This window comes from Trichoplax adhaerens, genomic scaffold (assembly GCF_000150275.1).
Source record: "Trichoplax adhaerens TRIADscaffold_1 genomic scaffold, whole genome shotgun sequence".
In the NCBI taxonomy this organism is placed as follows: domain Eukaryota; kingdom Metazoa; phylum Placozoa; class Uniplacotomia; order Trichoplacea; family Trichoplacidae; genus Trichoplax; species Trichoplax adhaerens.
This window is the reverse complement of record NW_002060943.1, coordinates 11,171,827-11,189,345: the sequence shown is the minus strand read 5'-3', so window position 1 is coordinate 11,189,345 and position 17,519 is coordinate 11,171,827. Positions and strand designations below refer to the sequence as shown.

General features: G+C 33.2%; 3 protein-coding genes across 3 annotated transcripts; 1 reads left to right on the top strand and 2 right to left on the bottom strand.

Annotated features, from left to right (window-relative positions):
• Positions 1 to 161: 161 nt before the first annotated feature.
• Positions 162 to 1,721, top strand: TRIADDRAFT_3541 (uncharacterized protein; the record flags this gene model as incomplete). The annotated part of the gene is made up of 5 exons (XM_002108986.1): positions 162 to 392; positions 680 to 767; positions 900 to 1,079; positions 1,247 to 1,434; positions 1,536 to 1,721. Coding segments are annotated over 5 exons (873 nt in total), but the record flags the coding sequence as incomplete, so codon positions are not given.
• A 3,321-nt stretch (positions 1,722 to 5,042) lies between these two features.
• TRIADDRAFT_18506 (uncharacterized protein) lies at positions 5,043 to 5,992 on the bottom strand (the record flags this gene model as incomplete). Its single annotated transcript, XM_002108263.1, has 2 exons — positions 5,043 to 5,188; positions 5,410 to 5,992. 2 exons carry the CDS (start codon positions 5,990 to 5,992, stop codon positions 5,043 to 5,045), a joined length of 729 nt encoding a protein of 242 aa, XP_002108299.1.
• A 5,197-nt stretch (positions 5,993 to 11,189) lies between these two features.
• Positions 11,190 to 12,248, bottom strand: TRIADDRAFT_52625 (uncharacterized protein; the record flags this gene model as incomplete). Its single annotated transcript, XM_002108262.1, has 1 exon — positions 11,190 to 12,248. One exon carries the CDS (start codon positions 12,246 to 12,248, stop codon positions 11,190 to 11,192), a length of 1,059 nt encoding a protein of 352 aa, XP_002108298.1.
• Between the last annotated feature and the right edge of the window lie 5,271 nt (positions 12,249 to 17,519).

Here is a 17,519-nt window from a genome sequence, read left to right as displayed (position 1 = left end):
CAGTACACTTACTCCATTCCAATATTTCGATGATGATGAGGAAAATTTCAATCGGTAGTTTCCTTTGGAGAGCTCGACTTCAACGATCTGTGTATTTTAATAACTCAATTGGGTTTTGCACTAGCTGCCTGAAGCAAGTTAAGGATGGAAATGGCGTGGCTGTCTTGTTTCCTGGTCAAGGTAGCCAGTTTGTGGGTATGGCAACCGATATAGGCCATAGAAATGTTGTCAAGGATTTATATCGTCGTGCATCAGAAGTATTAGGTTATGATCTTATGAAATTATCTAGCCAAGGCCCAAAAACAATGTTAGACAGTACAATTTATTGCCAGCCAGCGGTTGTTGTTGCTTCTTTGGCTGCCTACGAAGTTCTACGTCAGGATAGACCTGAAGTATGTTGACAACTTATTGTAGGTGATATTATTTCACATACTGAAGCATTTTTAATCAGTTTAGTAAGTAGGAAAGTAAGGGACATCATGAGTTAATTTAGAATATTCTTAGTTACTGTAAATTCTAGAAGTTGCTATTAATTTCATTCCAGTAGCTATAGTCAGGATTAATAGTCGTTGCTTAATCAATACGCGTACATACACGTAGTCGTTGTAATATTATTGTAATATGTTCCATTCGTGGTAGTGTACGTTATTCATGAAGTCTGTATGTTCTTATTACATAGCTACTTGAAGGATGCAATGCAGCTGCTGGATTTAGTGTCGGTGAATTTTCAGCTTTAGTTGTTGCTGGAGCAATATCTTTCGAAGATGGTAGGGTATACATATTTTTGCTTGCATTTGTGCCACCAAGAACGTTTCTTACAAGCACTAATCAATCACACTTAGAACACCTCTCTCTCTCTAATTATCAATGAATAACCTTAATATTATAATCTATTACAGCAATAAGGATCGTAAAATATAGATCGGAGAGCATGCAAAGAGCGTCAGATCGTAGAAAGACAGGCATGCTAACAACTTTAGGATTGGATTTAGAACAGAATCAGCAAATTTGTAACAAAGTTGCTTCGGAAATTTTGGGCGATGACGGGATTTTGCAAGTAGCCAATGTATTATTTCATAGTAAGCCAAAGCTACAGATGTTGCAATTATAATTGTTTTGTCGCATAAGCATTCGAATTACTAGCAATCAGACGAAAAGAAAACGCTTTAATAATTTAAACGAAACATAGATGACTAGCGTACCAAAGTACAAACTTGAATAAATAATTGGTTTACAATTGTTGCAGATTGTTGTGTATTAGCTGGCGACATCCGAGGACTGCATCATATTAAAGATAACTATCGCCAACTTGGCTTCAAGAGGGTAAGGCAGCTGCCGGTCAGTGGTGCTTTTCATACGCCCGCTATGTCAGAGGTTCAGTCTAGTCTTAAGGAAGCCCTGCAAAATGTCGAGATTACTATGCCTATATACGATGTTAGTGGCAATTGCTGATCTAATTTAACGTTTGCATAGACTTTATTATCCCATCGTCAATAAACTAACCCGTGAGCTAATGTCATTTCGTCTTATGGTAGGTCTATTCAAATGTGACTGCAGGTGAGTATCGATCAGTATCTGAAATTATAAGTTTACTACAAGAACAAGTTACGAAGCCCGTTTTGTGGGAGCAGAGCATAAAATCAATATATGATAAATTTAAATGTGATCATTGGTACGAATTTGGTCCAGGTACGCAGTTAACAACGACAATAAAGAAAATACTTCCTAAAGTAAACGTTTATAATTTAAAAGTTTAATGATTATCAAGAAATTTTTAATCTGCAAATTATGCTGCTATATATAGTACATTTATTGATTGTGGGCAAGTTGAGCTATCCTACTACCTATAAAGCTTGATGACTAAGACTGCACAATATTTAGTATTGTACTATGTAACGTTGTGTAAATTCTTGCAAGGTCGGCATTCGCATCTAAATTATCAATCTGTATTCAGTCAGTGCTAGAGCTTACTTAGCCGCAAGTAACGATCTATTCTTGACTATTTACTTTCATCGTCACTTTTATTGTGGTATTCAAGATTCTTTATTGAATATTGAGGCTTTAACTTAAAAGTGCTATACAAATAGAGGTTTATCTAATAGCAGAAAAATTTTATTGGATTATCGAAGTTTGAAATACTTCGCTCAGAATCCGTGTACAAAAACGTTGTTAATAAACAATTTATTATTTAGGCTTAACTTTTACATTTGAAATCAGTGAAGGTATCGAATAAGATATTACAATTCATAACGATAGCAAAATTTCTGTAACAAAGTATCGACATATGTTATAAATTGTACGAAACAGTGGATTATGTGCTGCATCGTTCGAATTGCTTAATTAATATGTAAAACGCCGCTTACATACTGCAAGCTTTTTGTTAATTACATCGTTGCAACTACCCGTTATCAAGTTAATTTACAAAAATATTACGGTAATGGTAAAATTTTAAATATATATATATAATGAATACAATATCCATCGATTTTGGTCATTTGTTATTATTAATTTAGGGAAGTAGATTCCAAATCACATTATATATATGCGCATACATATTTATACTTTACTAAAATTCTTTATCCTTCTTTTCCGTTTCCAGTATATATACAGTACTTCCTAACGATTTTGTCAATAACAATAGTAGGAATTATGTAACGTATGAAAACCCTTAAATATACAGTAGGACTGGTAGGGGTAGATATGAATGTTTCAACTGGGTCATATACTTACATTCAACTGTACAAGACACTATTTTTGTCTGTACAACTTTTAGCGATAGGACTCCAGTGTGTATAAATTAAAATCATAACAAATAATACAGATAGATACGATTATAACATCGTAAAACTTTTTAGTTTATGGATTATAGATATTTAATTCAGGAAAAGCAGACCAGACCTATTTAATTGATGACACAAATACTAGAGTTTGAGTTACGTCTTATAGTAGTTTCCTTAAGATTAGCTTCAGGAGTTAAGAAAGCGGCACTTTTTTCTTTTACAGCATTCTTATTACCAGATGCAAGCGAATTAATACTTTCAGCACTTGAAACTATATCAGCTGATTGATCTATTGTGTTAGTTTGCACTGAGATATTTGTTTTAGGGTGAATTACATCTTGGGCAGTTTGATCTATCTCTTCTTCTGGTAGTTTCTTATGTGTGACATTGTCACTTTTTATTGCTAATTGGTTATTAGTTGAACTATCTTCAGGGACTCCGGGTATAGTTGGTAATTTACCTTTTTTAATATCTGGAATAAAAATACCTCGATCATCACCACTACCAGCGTCATCAGAAACATCTGCACTGCTGCAAGATTCGATCGTCTTTAACGGTAACTTCCCCACAACGTATCCTTTTTTTCTCTGTTTCACTAATTGTCTTGTAGCCGTATTTGTAAAAATTCGATTTCTATTAACATCGTTTACATCTTGTGAATGGGTTCGCCTGATTTGTAAGTTGCTATGGGGAACACCTCCAACTTTAGGCTTCGGTTCATCTTCATCAGAGCTTGTAGCTACTTTGTCACTATCTTGCAAAGCTTCATGAGGAAATACTTTACGTTTCATTTTACCGGTCGATCGAGAATGTTTCAACATTGGAGGATTACGTATTTCATCATCTTCAGATTCCCCTTCAGCAATTAAATCCAATGCTTTGGGAACACTAAATTTTCCGACGTTTGTCAAAAGAGGGGCTTTCACTGATAGTATCTTATCTCCTCTGGTATTGATATTTTTATTCTTATCATCATTATACGGTAACAATTGAGATATACTATTACGCTCTTGCTGTAGAGTTCTAACGGAATTATCGTCAACAGTATCTAACAGACTACGGTCTTTGGTAGGTTGGTCTTTAATATCTAGATTCTGATCATCTTCCATTGGATTTTTTTTCAAAACAAGGGAGCGTGTACGACATCGAAATTTATTGGACGACTCCTCTTCAGAATCTTCTTCAATCTCTTCTACTTTCTTACCATAGCTGATCAAAAAAAGGACAACAGAGACTCATGTCAATAATTGCGATCAGAAAGACGAGAGCGTTTGAAATAAGTAATTCAATTCAATTGTTAAGTATATTGTAATAACGTCTATGAATTATTTTTACCCGGGTATAGATGAATACATTTTGGATACTGGAAGATGGTCTCCTTTCAGATTAGGAGCAATAGTTGCGGAAATCTTTTTTATTTTGGGGTGATTGGAATGTGATTTTTTGGGTGAAGATTTTTTCTTCCTTAAACTTTTTTCCGCCAAAAGGTAATATGTCGCAGTAATATGGTTGTAATTGTTAGCTTCCAGTTGTCTTACAGAATAAAAAAAAACAATGATAATTGTGAACGAATTCATCATGGTTGTAATACAATAGGTAGTGATAAACATTACTACTATGATGTCATAGTGTAGCATTTGCTAACTGATTTACTATTTACGAATCGTCCATTTTACAGTACTATGCCAAGTGCAGGAAATAATTCTACTATTCTTCAATCCATCAAAAAAAATTGTTGATGGCAACCCAAATATTATGATACTGACTGGGCGAGCGATTGCAATTAAATTTTAACTTATCATTGGTATTACCTATTAATGACATCTTTATCTGCTATTCTCCCATTGATCATCTTTTGTACAACGATGTTATGCTCTTCTGGAGATAAGTGAGGGGTATTATTGCTCAGCGTTGTTGAAGATAATTGCTTTTGTAATGAATCTTCCGGGCCATTCCTTATCCAAGGATGGTCCCAGATTTGTTGCAGAGTAAATCTCTTCATGGGATCACGAATCAACAAATTACATATTAATCTGAAAAAGGTTAAGATGAAAAGTACCCCAAATAGCATATGTCAGCCCAGCATTGTATGATGAACAGATATCACTTAGCAGAAAGTTACTGCATTTTTGAAAAGGCTAATTTATTGACTATAAGTATAGTCTTTTTTGACATCTTACTGTATATTGATTGTACTGTACATCAATTGATAGTTTATATTTATGAAAACGCTGCTATTAATTACGGTATACGGTAAAGTTCTTACTCGTTACAAGATGATGACAGTTGTGGTGGTAAATTATATTTACAATCCATGATCATGGATAACGTTTCGCTATCATTAGCCTCCATAAACGGTGGTTGACCAGTTGCTAACATATACAGAATAACGCCAAGGCTCCAAATATCTACATAAAGATAGATTGATCAACATATGAAAACGAATGCTGGTGAAAGAAAAAATTTCATGTCATTCAATTTGATGTCACATCACGTAATTATGATCAGTAATTCAAAACTTAAGCACTTTACACAAGATTTTGAATGAATCCATTTTTTTTTTTAATGAAATTAAGACAATCTACATTACCGACGATAATTAGTCATTATTCAACGGAATGAATCTTACCCACTTTAGGAGCATCGTAGGCATCACCAAGTAAAATTTCTGGGGCAGAATATGCTAAGGAACCGCATGATGTCGATAGCATTTGGCCAGGCATAAAACGGTTGGAGAAACCAAAATCGGTTAACTTGACAGTAGAGAAATTTTCAAAAAATACAACATTTTCTGGTTTTAAATCCCGATGAACAACATGTAAACGATGGCAATAAGCGATACCGAGAACAATCTGTCGAAAATAATATCGAGCTTCATCTTCTGGTAAACCATTGTCATGTTTAAGTAAATAATCGTATAGATCTCCGCCTTTGCCTAGTTCAAGTACTAAATATAGTTTGGTTTGAGTTTCGATAACATGATATAAACGTACAATATTGGGGTGTTGTACCAATTGCATACAGCGAACTTCTTCATAAAGATGAGATTTGGATACATCATCCAGTTTCGTCTTGTCGATGACTTTCACCGCTACTTCTTCGCCGGTAAATGCGTGTTTGGCCAATTTAACAACTGAAAAATGCCCTTTCCCTAAGGTTTGTTTTAAATCGTATAGACCAGCGATTTGGCTTTCCTTTTCTTGATATGCCATTTCGGATAGCCGTGTTGTCAGCTACATTACGCATACTATCATTTTAATACATCAATACGGTCGGTAATGGCGGCGATGTTGATAAAAGTAGAGTAAAATAGTCAATTCGGCTCATCCAATCCAATCCGATGTAGTCCAGTATTTGGTGATGTCCCAAGTGATGACTACAACGGCAATTTTACTATTTGTACACTGATCCACTTCCACTCTATTCGGGTAACGTTGATTACTCTTATCAAGCGGTAATTTATTGTCGGCACTAGGAATAATATCAGAACGAACGAATAGAAGTAGCTTGAAGATAATGAAGAATAAACTTAATATTGATGCCAATTACGTTAATCGTCTTGACGTTTCCTTTACTGGCTGTTTAAAAATGGCCAATCGTCGCACCCGTTGGCAATGTTTGGTATCGTTTTTTCAAAAAATTTTTCCATCGTTTATGTACTGTTGCTGGAGTTTCCAGTGTTACCACAGTACAGTCCATATTGTGCTGTACACAATATGGTACAGTACTGCATCTAGGGGAGGTTTCATACCGTACAGTACGGTCCACTACAGTGTACAGTATACCCCTTACAGTACTATGTGTTGTATGCGGTACACTGTACACTGTAGCGGACAGGGTCTACTAGAAGACTGGTCTTTTTCTAGTACTGTATACAGTGTATAGTAGTCCATGCTACTGAACCAGTGAGTGAGTGTACCTTAGTACCATAGTAACCGTACCCATACAAATAAAGCAGAACGATGATCCACACTCTACACCATGGCTGTTTCTATCCTTTCAAAAGTCCTGATTGTACACCATGTCCTTTAAATTTGCTTCTTCCTCTACACTCTGACTGACAGGAGAATTCAGACACAACAAACATAAAATCTGATGGACAAAGACTGGACTACGCTAGCTTTTAGTAGTCCCTGAGACATTACTTGCACACTTCAAGATTATATATTAAGGGTTATTAATAGTACTGTACTATGGACACGCTACTACCGTCAGCAATGACGACACACGAATGATCAGCAGTCATGTCTGTCGGCCATGCTTGATCGACGGTACATTTGACAGGGAATTTGCAACAGATTGGATCCAAATTAAGTTGGTCATACATCACTTTCGTGTGACAGTGTCATATACTGTATTAGAGAGAAATATCTATGTTAGGATAATTCTGTTAGCCTATCCTTATTTAGTTAACTTCTAATTTGGATATACAATACTGTGTTTTAATATAGCACTGACTTTTTATGACAGGGACACATATACACATACTGAATTAATAGTTATAATAGGGAATGCAAATCATCTACTTATGGTAGATTGTAAATTATGGTGGAAATGTTCCGTGATAGGACATATCGTAATCTGACTATTCTGTATTAGTCATCAGATGTCTATGTTGGTAAATACCGTTATCTGCATTAATTAAGGGAGCAGTAGCTATAATTAATATCTAATTCAGTACATGATTCCAAAGTTAATCGTACTAACTATGACTCATGAACTATTGAGGAATAGTATATAAATGCAGTATATCGTGTAATAAAGTGGATTCTCAAACTTAGTGCTCAACGTAAAATACGAGGCGTTTAAGTCTTTGTGTAGTCTGCTAGTACAGCAAAAGTGTTTCTGATAGTGCAGATATCGTTACTTGATACGTGATTCAAGGAATTGACTAATTGATCGTACATTATGTTATCTTGTTGCAAGGCTGTTTTGTGACATTTCGACACTCCAATTCTCTATCCAAGCTCGTAATTCGTCCATAATAAAAAATAAAACATAAATAAGTCAATCAACATCAATACGACCATACAGTCCGTGAATGTGTCCAATATTCCTAATAGGATCACTATTATTATGATACGCAAGTATTGTCCGTGGCTGATAATAATCGATGGTAGTTGGGCTGCTAGAGGTCGAATTGCCTACTGTATACGACGTTACTATTCAATTTTAGTTTTACAATGGACAGTAGTAGACTGTACGTACAGTATGGGTAGTACCATAGTCCATCATTGAACTATTCTGCATCAAGGTGAAGTAGGCGAGTCATGCTGACTCAGGATAGTATGGTGGACTAGACTACTCCATCATGACAGCAGGACTTTCGCACTTTCTTGAAATCTACTTTACAGTTCAACATAACCAAGGGGTTACGGTGAGCTTTTGAAGTTCAAACAATAATGGTACAGTGCTATGAATTACTATCAGCAGTTCTATTCATAAAAAGAGCGCAGTTGGTGTTTCAAGCTATGTTTCTATGCACATTTTTCCAATATCGGGAACTTCATAGCAAACCTTGACCATGGCACCCTCCTGATTTTTTCTACAGTACTCGGATACTCGTATGTGTGCGCATATCTCGAGTTGTCGACCTAATCTCCAGTCTCTACCCAAGTGGAAAGAATCACAAAGTTTATTCATCATTCTTATAATGTAGCAGTAAAAAGATATTACTGGTGTGCATATCTTACGCAGAAGGCTAAATGGCCATTGATCTAAAACATCACAATGATGATAATTTAGTCAATAAGACTAACTTCCCAAGTCTGCATTGATGTATCGAGGTCAAAATGGACAGTAGGCATAATGTATTCTAGTTGTTCTCGTATCGGTTACTGAAGTTGGAGTATCAATGAAACTGAGACAAAGAGAATTAAAATACTTATGTCTTGTAATGGATATATGTAGATAGCTGTGCATCGAAATATTACAGCCATTCCCGGTCATTATTATTCTTGGAAGATTTATGCATAGTACGCAATTCCGATATTGCTGCAGATCTCAGATCCGGTAATTTACAATCACTGTTTAGTTACCTACCTCAGCAACAGTATTCGATTGCACAGATAACCCCACTATTGTAAAACATATCATTTGTAATGGTGATCATTTTACGAGTAATCATTTCAAGGAATGATACTGACGGTCTCGATCATGACTGGCGATAAACTATACAATTGAAGATAAAACTAGATGAAATAATGCCGATAACAACATATCGCATTACTAGTAGAATGAAAGAACGAGAAATATTCAATGTAACTGAGCCTTGATACTGTATAGCTCATAATACAAGAGTTGATCATTAGATTCAACAATACGAGTATATCCGCCTTGACTACATTTATTGCCTAATACCATATAATCGCCGTCTAACTTGCGTATCTTCCCATTTCTGTAATGGTCATGGGGCTAAATGATAGACGTCGTATCCTAAAGTAATATATGGGCTGATCGGTCTTATTGAAAAAAATAAACTTGATCCACTTTACTCCTATTGATCAAAATGAATGGCATAAAGCCCGATACAATTGATTGTACTCAAAATTGGCTTCAATTACAAGAAAAAAGAATATATCTTTGTAATAAATGCGTCTCACAATAACTATCATAGTCAAATGGTATTTTCGAAAAGGCTTTTATTACAAGGTTTGAGGAATAGTAGAGCAATAGTGAATTACTACAAGAATGTAGTCTACAATCGAAAGTATTCTGAGCTCAAAGCGAAGTGAAGTCTCTTCTCTTCCATGCGCCCATCTCTGCAGGTCTTAGAAACATTTCGTTGGATCTATTGATGACAACTTGATTAATCTACTGTCAGATATGAGTCATCAAACAAAATACTTTTCTCTAATAGTACATCTTTCTTTTCTACAATCTAAATCATTCTACTTAAGATGTCACTACTACTATTAACGTTAACAACTATAGTGTTTCTAGCTACATAAATCTTGTATCATAATTAGTCAATTACAGGTCTATGACAAATGGTAATACTATCTGTTAAATGAGCACATTATCGTAAACCGTCAGCAAAGCGACGGGAGTTTGCACTAGTATCTATTCAAAATAACCCGACTATATCAAATATAGCTATCCGTAGAATCAAATATGGGTGCATCACTGCAATCTTCTACATCGTTTCATTTTTCAGGATCACTATTAGAACATCAAATAGTGAATTGTAATGTTAGGGCCATTAGTTATACTTTATTGTTCTATATGACTGTAAAATGTAGAACATCCTTTAAAAAAGAATCAGGTGAAAATAAAATTGAAGCACGAGTACTAGACTCTCACTAGGTAAAACATCAGCATTTTTATCACTTTTAAGTATTATGGAAGACTTAACTTAGAGCTACGAGTAGTTCGCTAGGAGATAATACTAAGAAAATTGTTCCTATACTCGTAGTAGCGTAATATTTTGTAGAAGAGAGATATAAACGAAGGCTTCAGCGGGACGTGGCGTGGCAGGCTCATACAATATTTTGGTTTTTACGAGTACATTGCCCGAGATAATTGATATAATCGAGTGCGCATGGTATAGCAAGATCTACTTAAATCATAAATGATTGATCCGTGTACGCATAATACTGTACAGTATAGTGCAATATTATTGCATGAAAGTAAATTGGTATTGAAATTGGTATTGAACACGTATACAGTTATATTCAGGTTAAAATCTTGTTAATCATAACGTTGAAAATAATCAAATCTTGATAGTATTACAAGATGTTGTTTCTATATAAATGTAAGTAACAACGTAACATAGTACGGATACCACCATCATCCTATTCTCACAAATTGAAAATTTACAAGTTATTGACTATATAGAAATATTTAAACCTATTAGGGTCTTATGGCTTTAAAATTTGTACAGCTGTTAGAATTTTTAAGCAATTAAAAGCGCTATAATTTATTAGTATTCAATTTCAGTTAACTACGCAATTTCTGGCGTATTATATCATGATTACGGTATATCATTCAAGGATCAATTTTATATGCTACGTTTATACACAGTCAATAATGCGAATGCCGATTTGAGGAGATGTTGATCATTATCTAATTTATAACCCGCAATTGTAGAAAAATGATCGATAAATGGGGAAAAATTGTAACACTGTCCGGAATTCTACAGATATCTAAATACGCATAATTGCATGCTTGCATATTAGTTAATCAGTAAATTAAACACGAATGAAGGCTTTTGTAGCAGTTCATAGAAGCATATCGGCAAACTCTATGATTAAGGTTATACGGGTATTACACTTTTCTCACAATTTAGCAGTACAGTAGATCAAAAATGAAATAATGTTCTAACACATTACACTAAATTGATATAATCATAGTTCTACTAAAATAAATGTTACAATATCTTAGAAGCAGTACTTCAATATTTATATTTAATTAAGCATTTTTAACATTTATAGCATTTCTGAAAGCTACTGTAAGAGGTTCAATTCGTGGAGCTTGAAGCGCACCAGTAGATCTATGGGTACATTTCGTAGCTCTAGCAATTGTCTGCCTTACTTCGGCAATAAAGTACCCGTATAAAATAGGATTAATAATTAAAGTTGAAAATGCTATATAGCGAATAATTCCGACTACTGTATAAAGATTTTGAGGAATAACTTGGTAATCCATCGATCGAAGTACGATAGAAATTGATACGAATGGAAACCAACCAATAAAGAAGACACTAACCATAGCACCAAGAACTTTAGCAGTTTTATAATGATGTTTCACACGTTGCTTCGTATAAACTTGGTTAATCGATAAGTCTTCACAACGTCCATTTTCTGCCAATCCAGAATATCGATGCTTCTGAAAAGATTTACTGGAAAGCCTTTTAGCAACTATAAATATTCTGGTATATGTTATAGACATTGCAATAAGTGGAATAAAGAACAAGAAAGAATAAAGTACAAGCTCAAAACGAAACTCTTTATCTCGAGGCCCTCCCAAAAAACAGCTAATAGGACCCAAATCTCGAAAATCGAAGTACGGATAACAGACGAATAAAAGAGATATAAACCAAGTAAGAATGATTGCAGGTAATGTAAAAGCTCTCCTAACGTGTAATTTATGCCATCTTGGGTATCCAATTGCTATGTATTTTTCTACACTAATCCAACATAAGTGCAGATTAGTATTTACGATAATCATCTGACCAAGAGCTGGCAGTATAGCGCAGTACTGGATATCTCTAATCCAAAAAGGATTTAAAAATCGCGGGAAAATGTAAAGACAAGCAAATAGGATATCGTCAATAAATAGGCTAATCATCAAATAATTTTGAGGCACAAGCGATTGTTTCCGTAGAAGCATGATTAGTAGTATAGAACTATTAGTTAATACTATTAGTACACCAAGAATAGCATAAGATATAACAACGCCTGGGACCAAACTAGGATCTTTCGTAGGATAATTCACTTGCGCTGCTACCATGGTTGCATTCAAAGCCATCTTTTAATATAAATATCCTTAGTATGTCGTAGTGCAATACAGTTTAAAACGAAGCTATTGAAAGTTGATGATGATGAGACACGAGTTAATAGCGTGTAACACTTGCATATTTGCAAGGCACAAAATGCTGATATGCTTATATTTGTACAACTGACTATGTCTATTTATTTATCGATTAGATTTTCATTGCAGTAAATGCAATCATTACTACTAGACTGAAATTTACGGATCAATGTTTCTAATGCAGTCAGCATATGTCTATTTAATACCGTAAAACAACTGATATGCTTTTCTTCCTTCTCAGTGCCTTTCTCATATTACATAAAACAGTTAAAATTATTAACTATCAATGAGACAGTAACACGCAGTACTAGCTAAGCTGCTAAATTTACTGCAAATAAACTTTTAGACTTAGCTACCTGAAGGAGTTTATAACTTGGCAAATTGCGAGTGTGCAATATAAATCTAGAAAATATGCTATTTAAGTTTTTGAACTAGATCAAAGATGCTATTTTATCTACCGTGTAATAATAAGATGTATTATTTTACTGGCGGGCTAAGCTTATACGTATATTGCTACGACAGCGCTACGAGATACTAAAAGTTATCGCAGAAAACTTACTATTATGACTTTCTAGAGCTTTGTTAGCGTATAATCCCCAAATTTTCAGATTGATTTGACTAATAACTACTAAAATTCCTTTTCAATGCAAAATTACTTCTTTATGCATTAATTAATTAATTACATCATTTATTAGTAGCATTAATCAAATTAATTTACGGAAATAAATTAAAGAAATATAAGTAAAATTATTGTCATCATGCATACATAATAGCGTTATAAGTATCTATACGACAGTAACATTACAATTTATATTATTTAAAAGTCAATAAAAATGTTAAATCGAACGAAAAGTAGCAATCGACTAATTTGACATTGTTATAGTTAATTGCTTTTTCAATAATATTTACAGATTGATTTAATATAAATTTATCTATTTCAGAACGAAATACCATTATTTTCTAATTTCATAAATTTAATAATTTAATACCTATCTTTACAAATACGAGTATTGTTTGCAATTTTCAATATAATGTAAACATTTTGAAATAGACGTAAAGAATTTCAATAAGTTTATACGGTATAACGGTTTGTAAAAGAAAATTACATATCCTAAATGGATAGTATATTTATCCTCGCCTAACAATATGTTATACGTGACTGTAACTAAGTTTCCAAGAGATTCTGTTTATCCAGAACGATTTTCGATCAACTTATTGTTTCTTTATACAGATTTCTTTTCACATTATCGCTTAGTCTGTTTAAGCAACTTACCGGACATAACACTACTGTCATGAGTTTGTAATGCAAAACTCTTTTGCCTAAATGATCGCTGCATAAGTAGTATCGAATTTATTACACAGAAGATGCGCATATTAGTTAAATACCGACAAACGCGCACTTCATAACTGATACACCTGCATTTCGATGGCCTATACTATAATTATCACTTACTTTGAATTTAAATTTAATTTAGTATTGTAATTAATATTCTCAGTATTAAGTTTTAAGCAGAAAATAACATTACAGAATTCTACTTCAGATATATAACTGATATCAGATCAGCTGTGATACTGATGTACATTAGTAATGCAAGAATCCTTAAACTACTGCTAAATTAAATTATCTATTATATCGCAACATAGATTTTAATTGCAATTAATTATGTGGTTACCCAGTAAAACTCATGGTCAGTGGGCTCTATACTGAATAAAGTGTGCAATTTTTTTGCAACCGTCATGATCTAAAGTTATTTTTGGATCAACCTTCACAGGGAGATGCTTTTATCATAAATAGTAGTAATATTGTGCCCTTCTCAGACTAATTTCATTAAGGTTACTGAATAGGTAATTTTACTATATTAGTGTTTTACTAACGATCATTTATGTAATTGTTGAGATATGATTAGTGTATAATTTCAACATCTACTTAATTATTAATATGAAATAGTTTAATTCATTGACTAATCCTTTGATATATCTTTGCCGGTTCATTTCAATATTTTAAGGCAAGTCGCTTTAATAATTAATACTTTTGAATGTACAATAGTAAGCACGCTATGTATGCATAAAACTACTAATTTTAGACTTTTATTTAAAATTTGTCTCAGTAACCTATTCTTCAGTCATTATTTATTTACTTCATAAATAAATGTATGTATAGCATATCACCAATTTCAACGAATCACTTAAATACTAAATATTATTCTCTTAAAATAAACTTATTAAAATATGACCATAAAATTTACCTAATCAGAATACGATCGCACAAATATTGCATGTTACAAGAGTAAATTAGCGTTACATATCTGAACCAAAATAGAATAATGTGTAATTACACAAAATGTTATAAAATTTAAAAATAAATTAGTGTGGCTAAGCAAAAGAAATAGTTTAACTTAATGTTGGTTGATTAATTTAGTCTATGTTAGCTTTAGTTACGGTATTTTATTAAAAGAGTTTTTTTTATAAGTTTAACTTTATATTCATAAGTGAATGATCTAAATTTTCTGGCTTGGATAGCCGGTATCATACGTCTATATCTTCACAGAATAGACAGCTTCATTATCAACATAGCAACACTGCATTGTGGACATAAAGTTATATTCACGCATTTTTATCAGTTAATCACATTTTATATGTATAATTTATATTGCTATAACAAAGTCATAATACACAATAGATTAGCTAGAGCATTCAGCTAACATCTAAACTTTATTGTTGTGATAGAATTAAAGATTGAAAGGTTTCAAAGTGTGAAAATATGTATATCAAAAGCTTACGTCTACACATAGAGAAAAGTAGTATTTTTGCTATTAACATGACTTTATTAGTAGCTATCTGCTGTTCGTTTGTAAACATCGAGCCCAACACTGACAATTTTCTATTGCTAGCGTCAAGAGATATATTAAAATCTTCATTATTGAATCTAAAATTTTTTGCAGTTCTGCATCCCTACAATACACTAATTAACGATTTACTGTATCTGAACAGCTTATTTGGTGGTATCTAACTCTAATTACGAGTAATAACTCACAATTTTGTAAAATAACTACCAAGACAAAGCCATCAAGACGCATTTAACACGATAGAATAATTTGATGTCCAGTTTATCGATTTTAAGATATTAAAATCGCCTTATGATCTTATAATCTCTTGAAGGTACCGTTAAGATGCTACGGCATCTAATATATCACTTTCTAGATATCCTAATTTGGTTGGTGTATTTCTCAGCTCGCTTACTATATTTGAGTAGGCAAGCATATAGACTGCATTGCTGCATCATTGGTTTCTGTTGGAGCTACTGATATTGAATTGAATTTTATTACTGTTGCTTTTAACATCTCGTAAATTGAGTCTAGAAAGTTTCACCTATTGCTAGATAATTACCATTTGATTCTTACTGGTCGCCACTAATGATACTTGTAATGATAATGGTAGGATTATGTATGTCCTATTTTAATAAAGGACCTTTGTATTATCTCAAATATCTAAGCGTAATAGCTTACCTCGTGCTGATACCTGTATATAGCAATTTTGTACAAGAAAAACAGTTCCAGAAGACTTGTGCTAATTGCTACAATTACTCATTTTTTATATCATATTATAAAAAATTTCAATATTCAGTATCAATAAAAATTAATAAACAAGTATTTTACGTATGACGTCAGCTCTTTTTCTAATAAATGCATCCCCTTTGTGATTAGGAATTGACCTATCTCCGAGGTCATGGGTGTACCTAACAATTCTCTCGTATTAGTTACTGAATAATCAGCAATTAAAAACGTAAAAATTTAACATTATCTTTCTCTTCCTGTAATATGTAGGGTAGAAGTAAAGCATGTTATCAATCTCGAAGTAATTTACTATGTCCTGTTACATTGCTTACGCGAAATAGAGATGTCTGTTATTGGATAATTTACTACAAGTCATTTATTATTGATTCATGGTATCAATAATTAATAAATAAAATTACTTTGATTATGTCTTATCTGGAATAACATACTGTGGATTAAAGTTTAAGCCCAACCATTTACGAAAAGTTAGCCATATGTAACAAAGTTTTATTGATAATTATAGAATTTAAATAAAAAATTGATGGACCCAATTAAAACTGCCTTACAGCTTACCAAAATAATGAAATCAATTTATGCACTTAGGCTGCAAAATAGGTGAAGGTGTGAACACGGTCATAATCAATGTTTATTACTATAGTATGCGAACTAAAACCGCACAGCCGCTTATTTGTTGCTGCTAACAAACTGTTTATGTCTTTCTGCTGTATAGCTGTTACAGTTGAAATATTTATAAGCCAACCCACTATTTTATTAATTAATTTTTGCGTGCATTTTTACACCTTCAGAGGACGGATATATTGTATCTTAGTCTCTCAGGCCTTGTAGAATACAAAAATGATGTAGTGCAACTTTAATCAGTACATTCTCAGCTTTTACATGTTATTAATAAATATCAAAAAGTTAGTAATATGCACTATGTAATCCCGTCATGTGTCAAATAGCTCTAATCCTTGCACATAGTATAGTATAATGGAGTGGCTCTGAAATATGAAATGTAATAGTAAAATAGCAATACGTTAACTACTCTATCACTGAAATTTGCGGTACCACCACTGCCTTAATGTTATAAAGGTTGGATACAGTATCGATACTATTTCTGTATGTAAATCTTAATAACTATGGGATTAAAGGATTGGTAGTAAATTATAGTATTCGACGATAGCATACAGTGTCTCGAAGTGACTTGTACAATTTTTGAGAAAGGTAAAGGAGATTTTTAGTGGAAGCGGACGTACCCAGACTACACTACCGTAGTACGGAATAGCATAAGCACAAACAATTGAGCATAAAGTGAATTCGCCGTACATATACACGTATATGTATTAAACCGGTTTGCATACTTACGTATCGCATTATAATGTACGTATCAAGTGATAATAGTAATTAAAGAAGATTATCCTGATTATTATTAATGCAGTCAAAAATTAATACAGTTTGCTATGGTGCAAAATGCACCTATAGTAGCGAGCGCATCGATCGTAATTAAATAACTCATCTTGTACATGTACAGTTTTCGACGGTGCCGTTGGGCATTTTAAAGAAAAGAACCAGTTTAGTTTAGATAATCAATGATGACAGTCAAATAATACTGCGATCTACCTATTACAGAGCTATACTATTACACTTCAAAAAC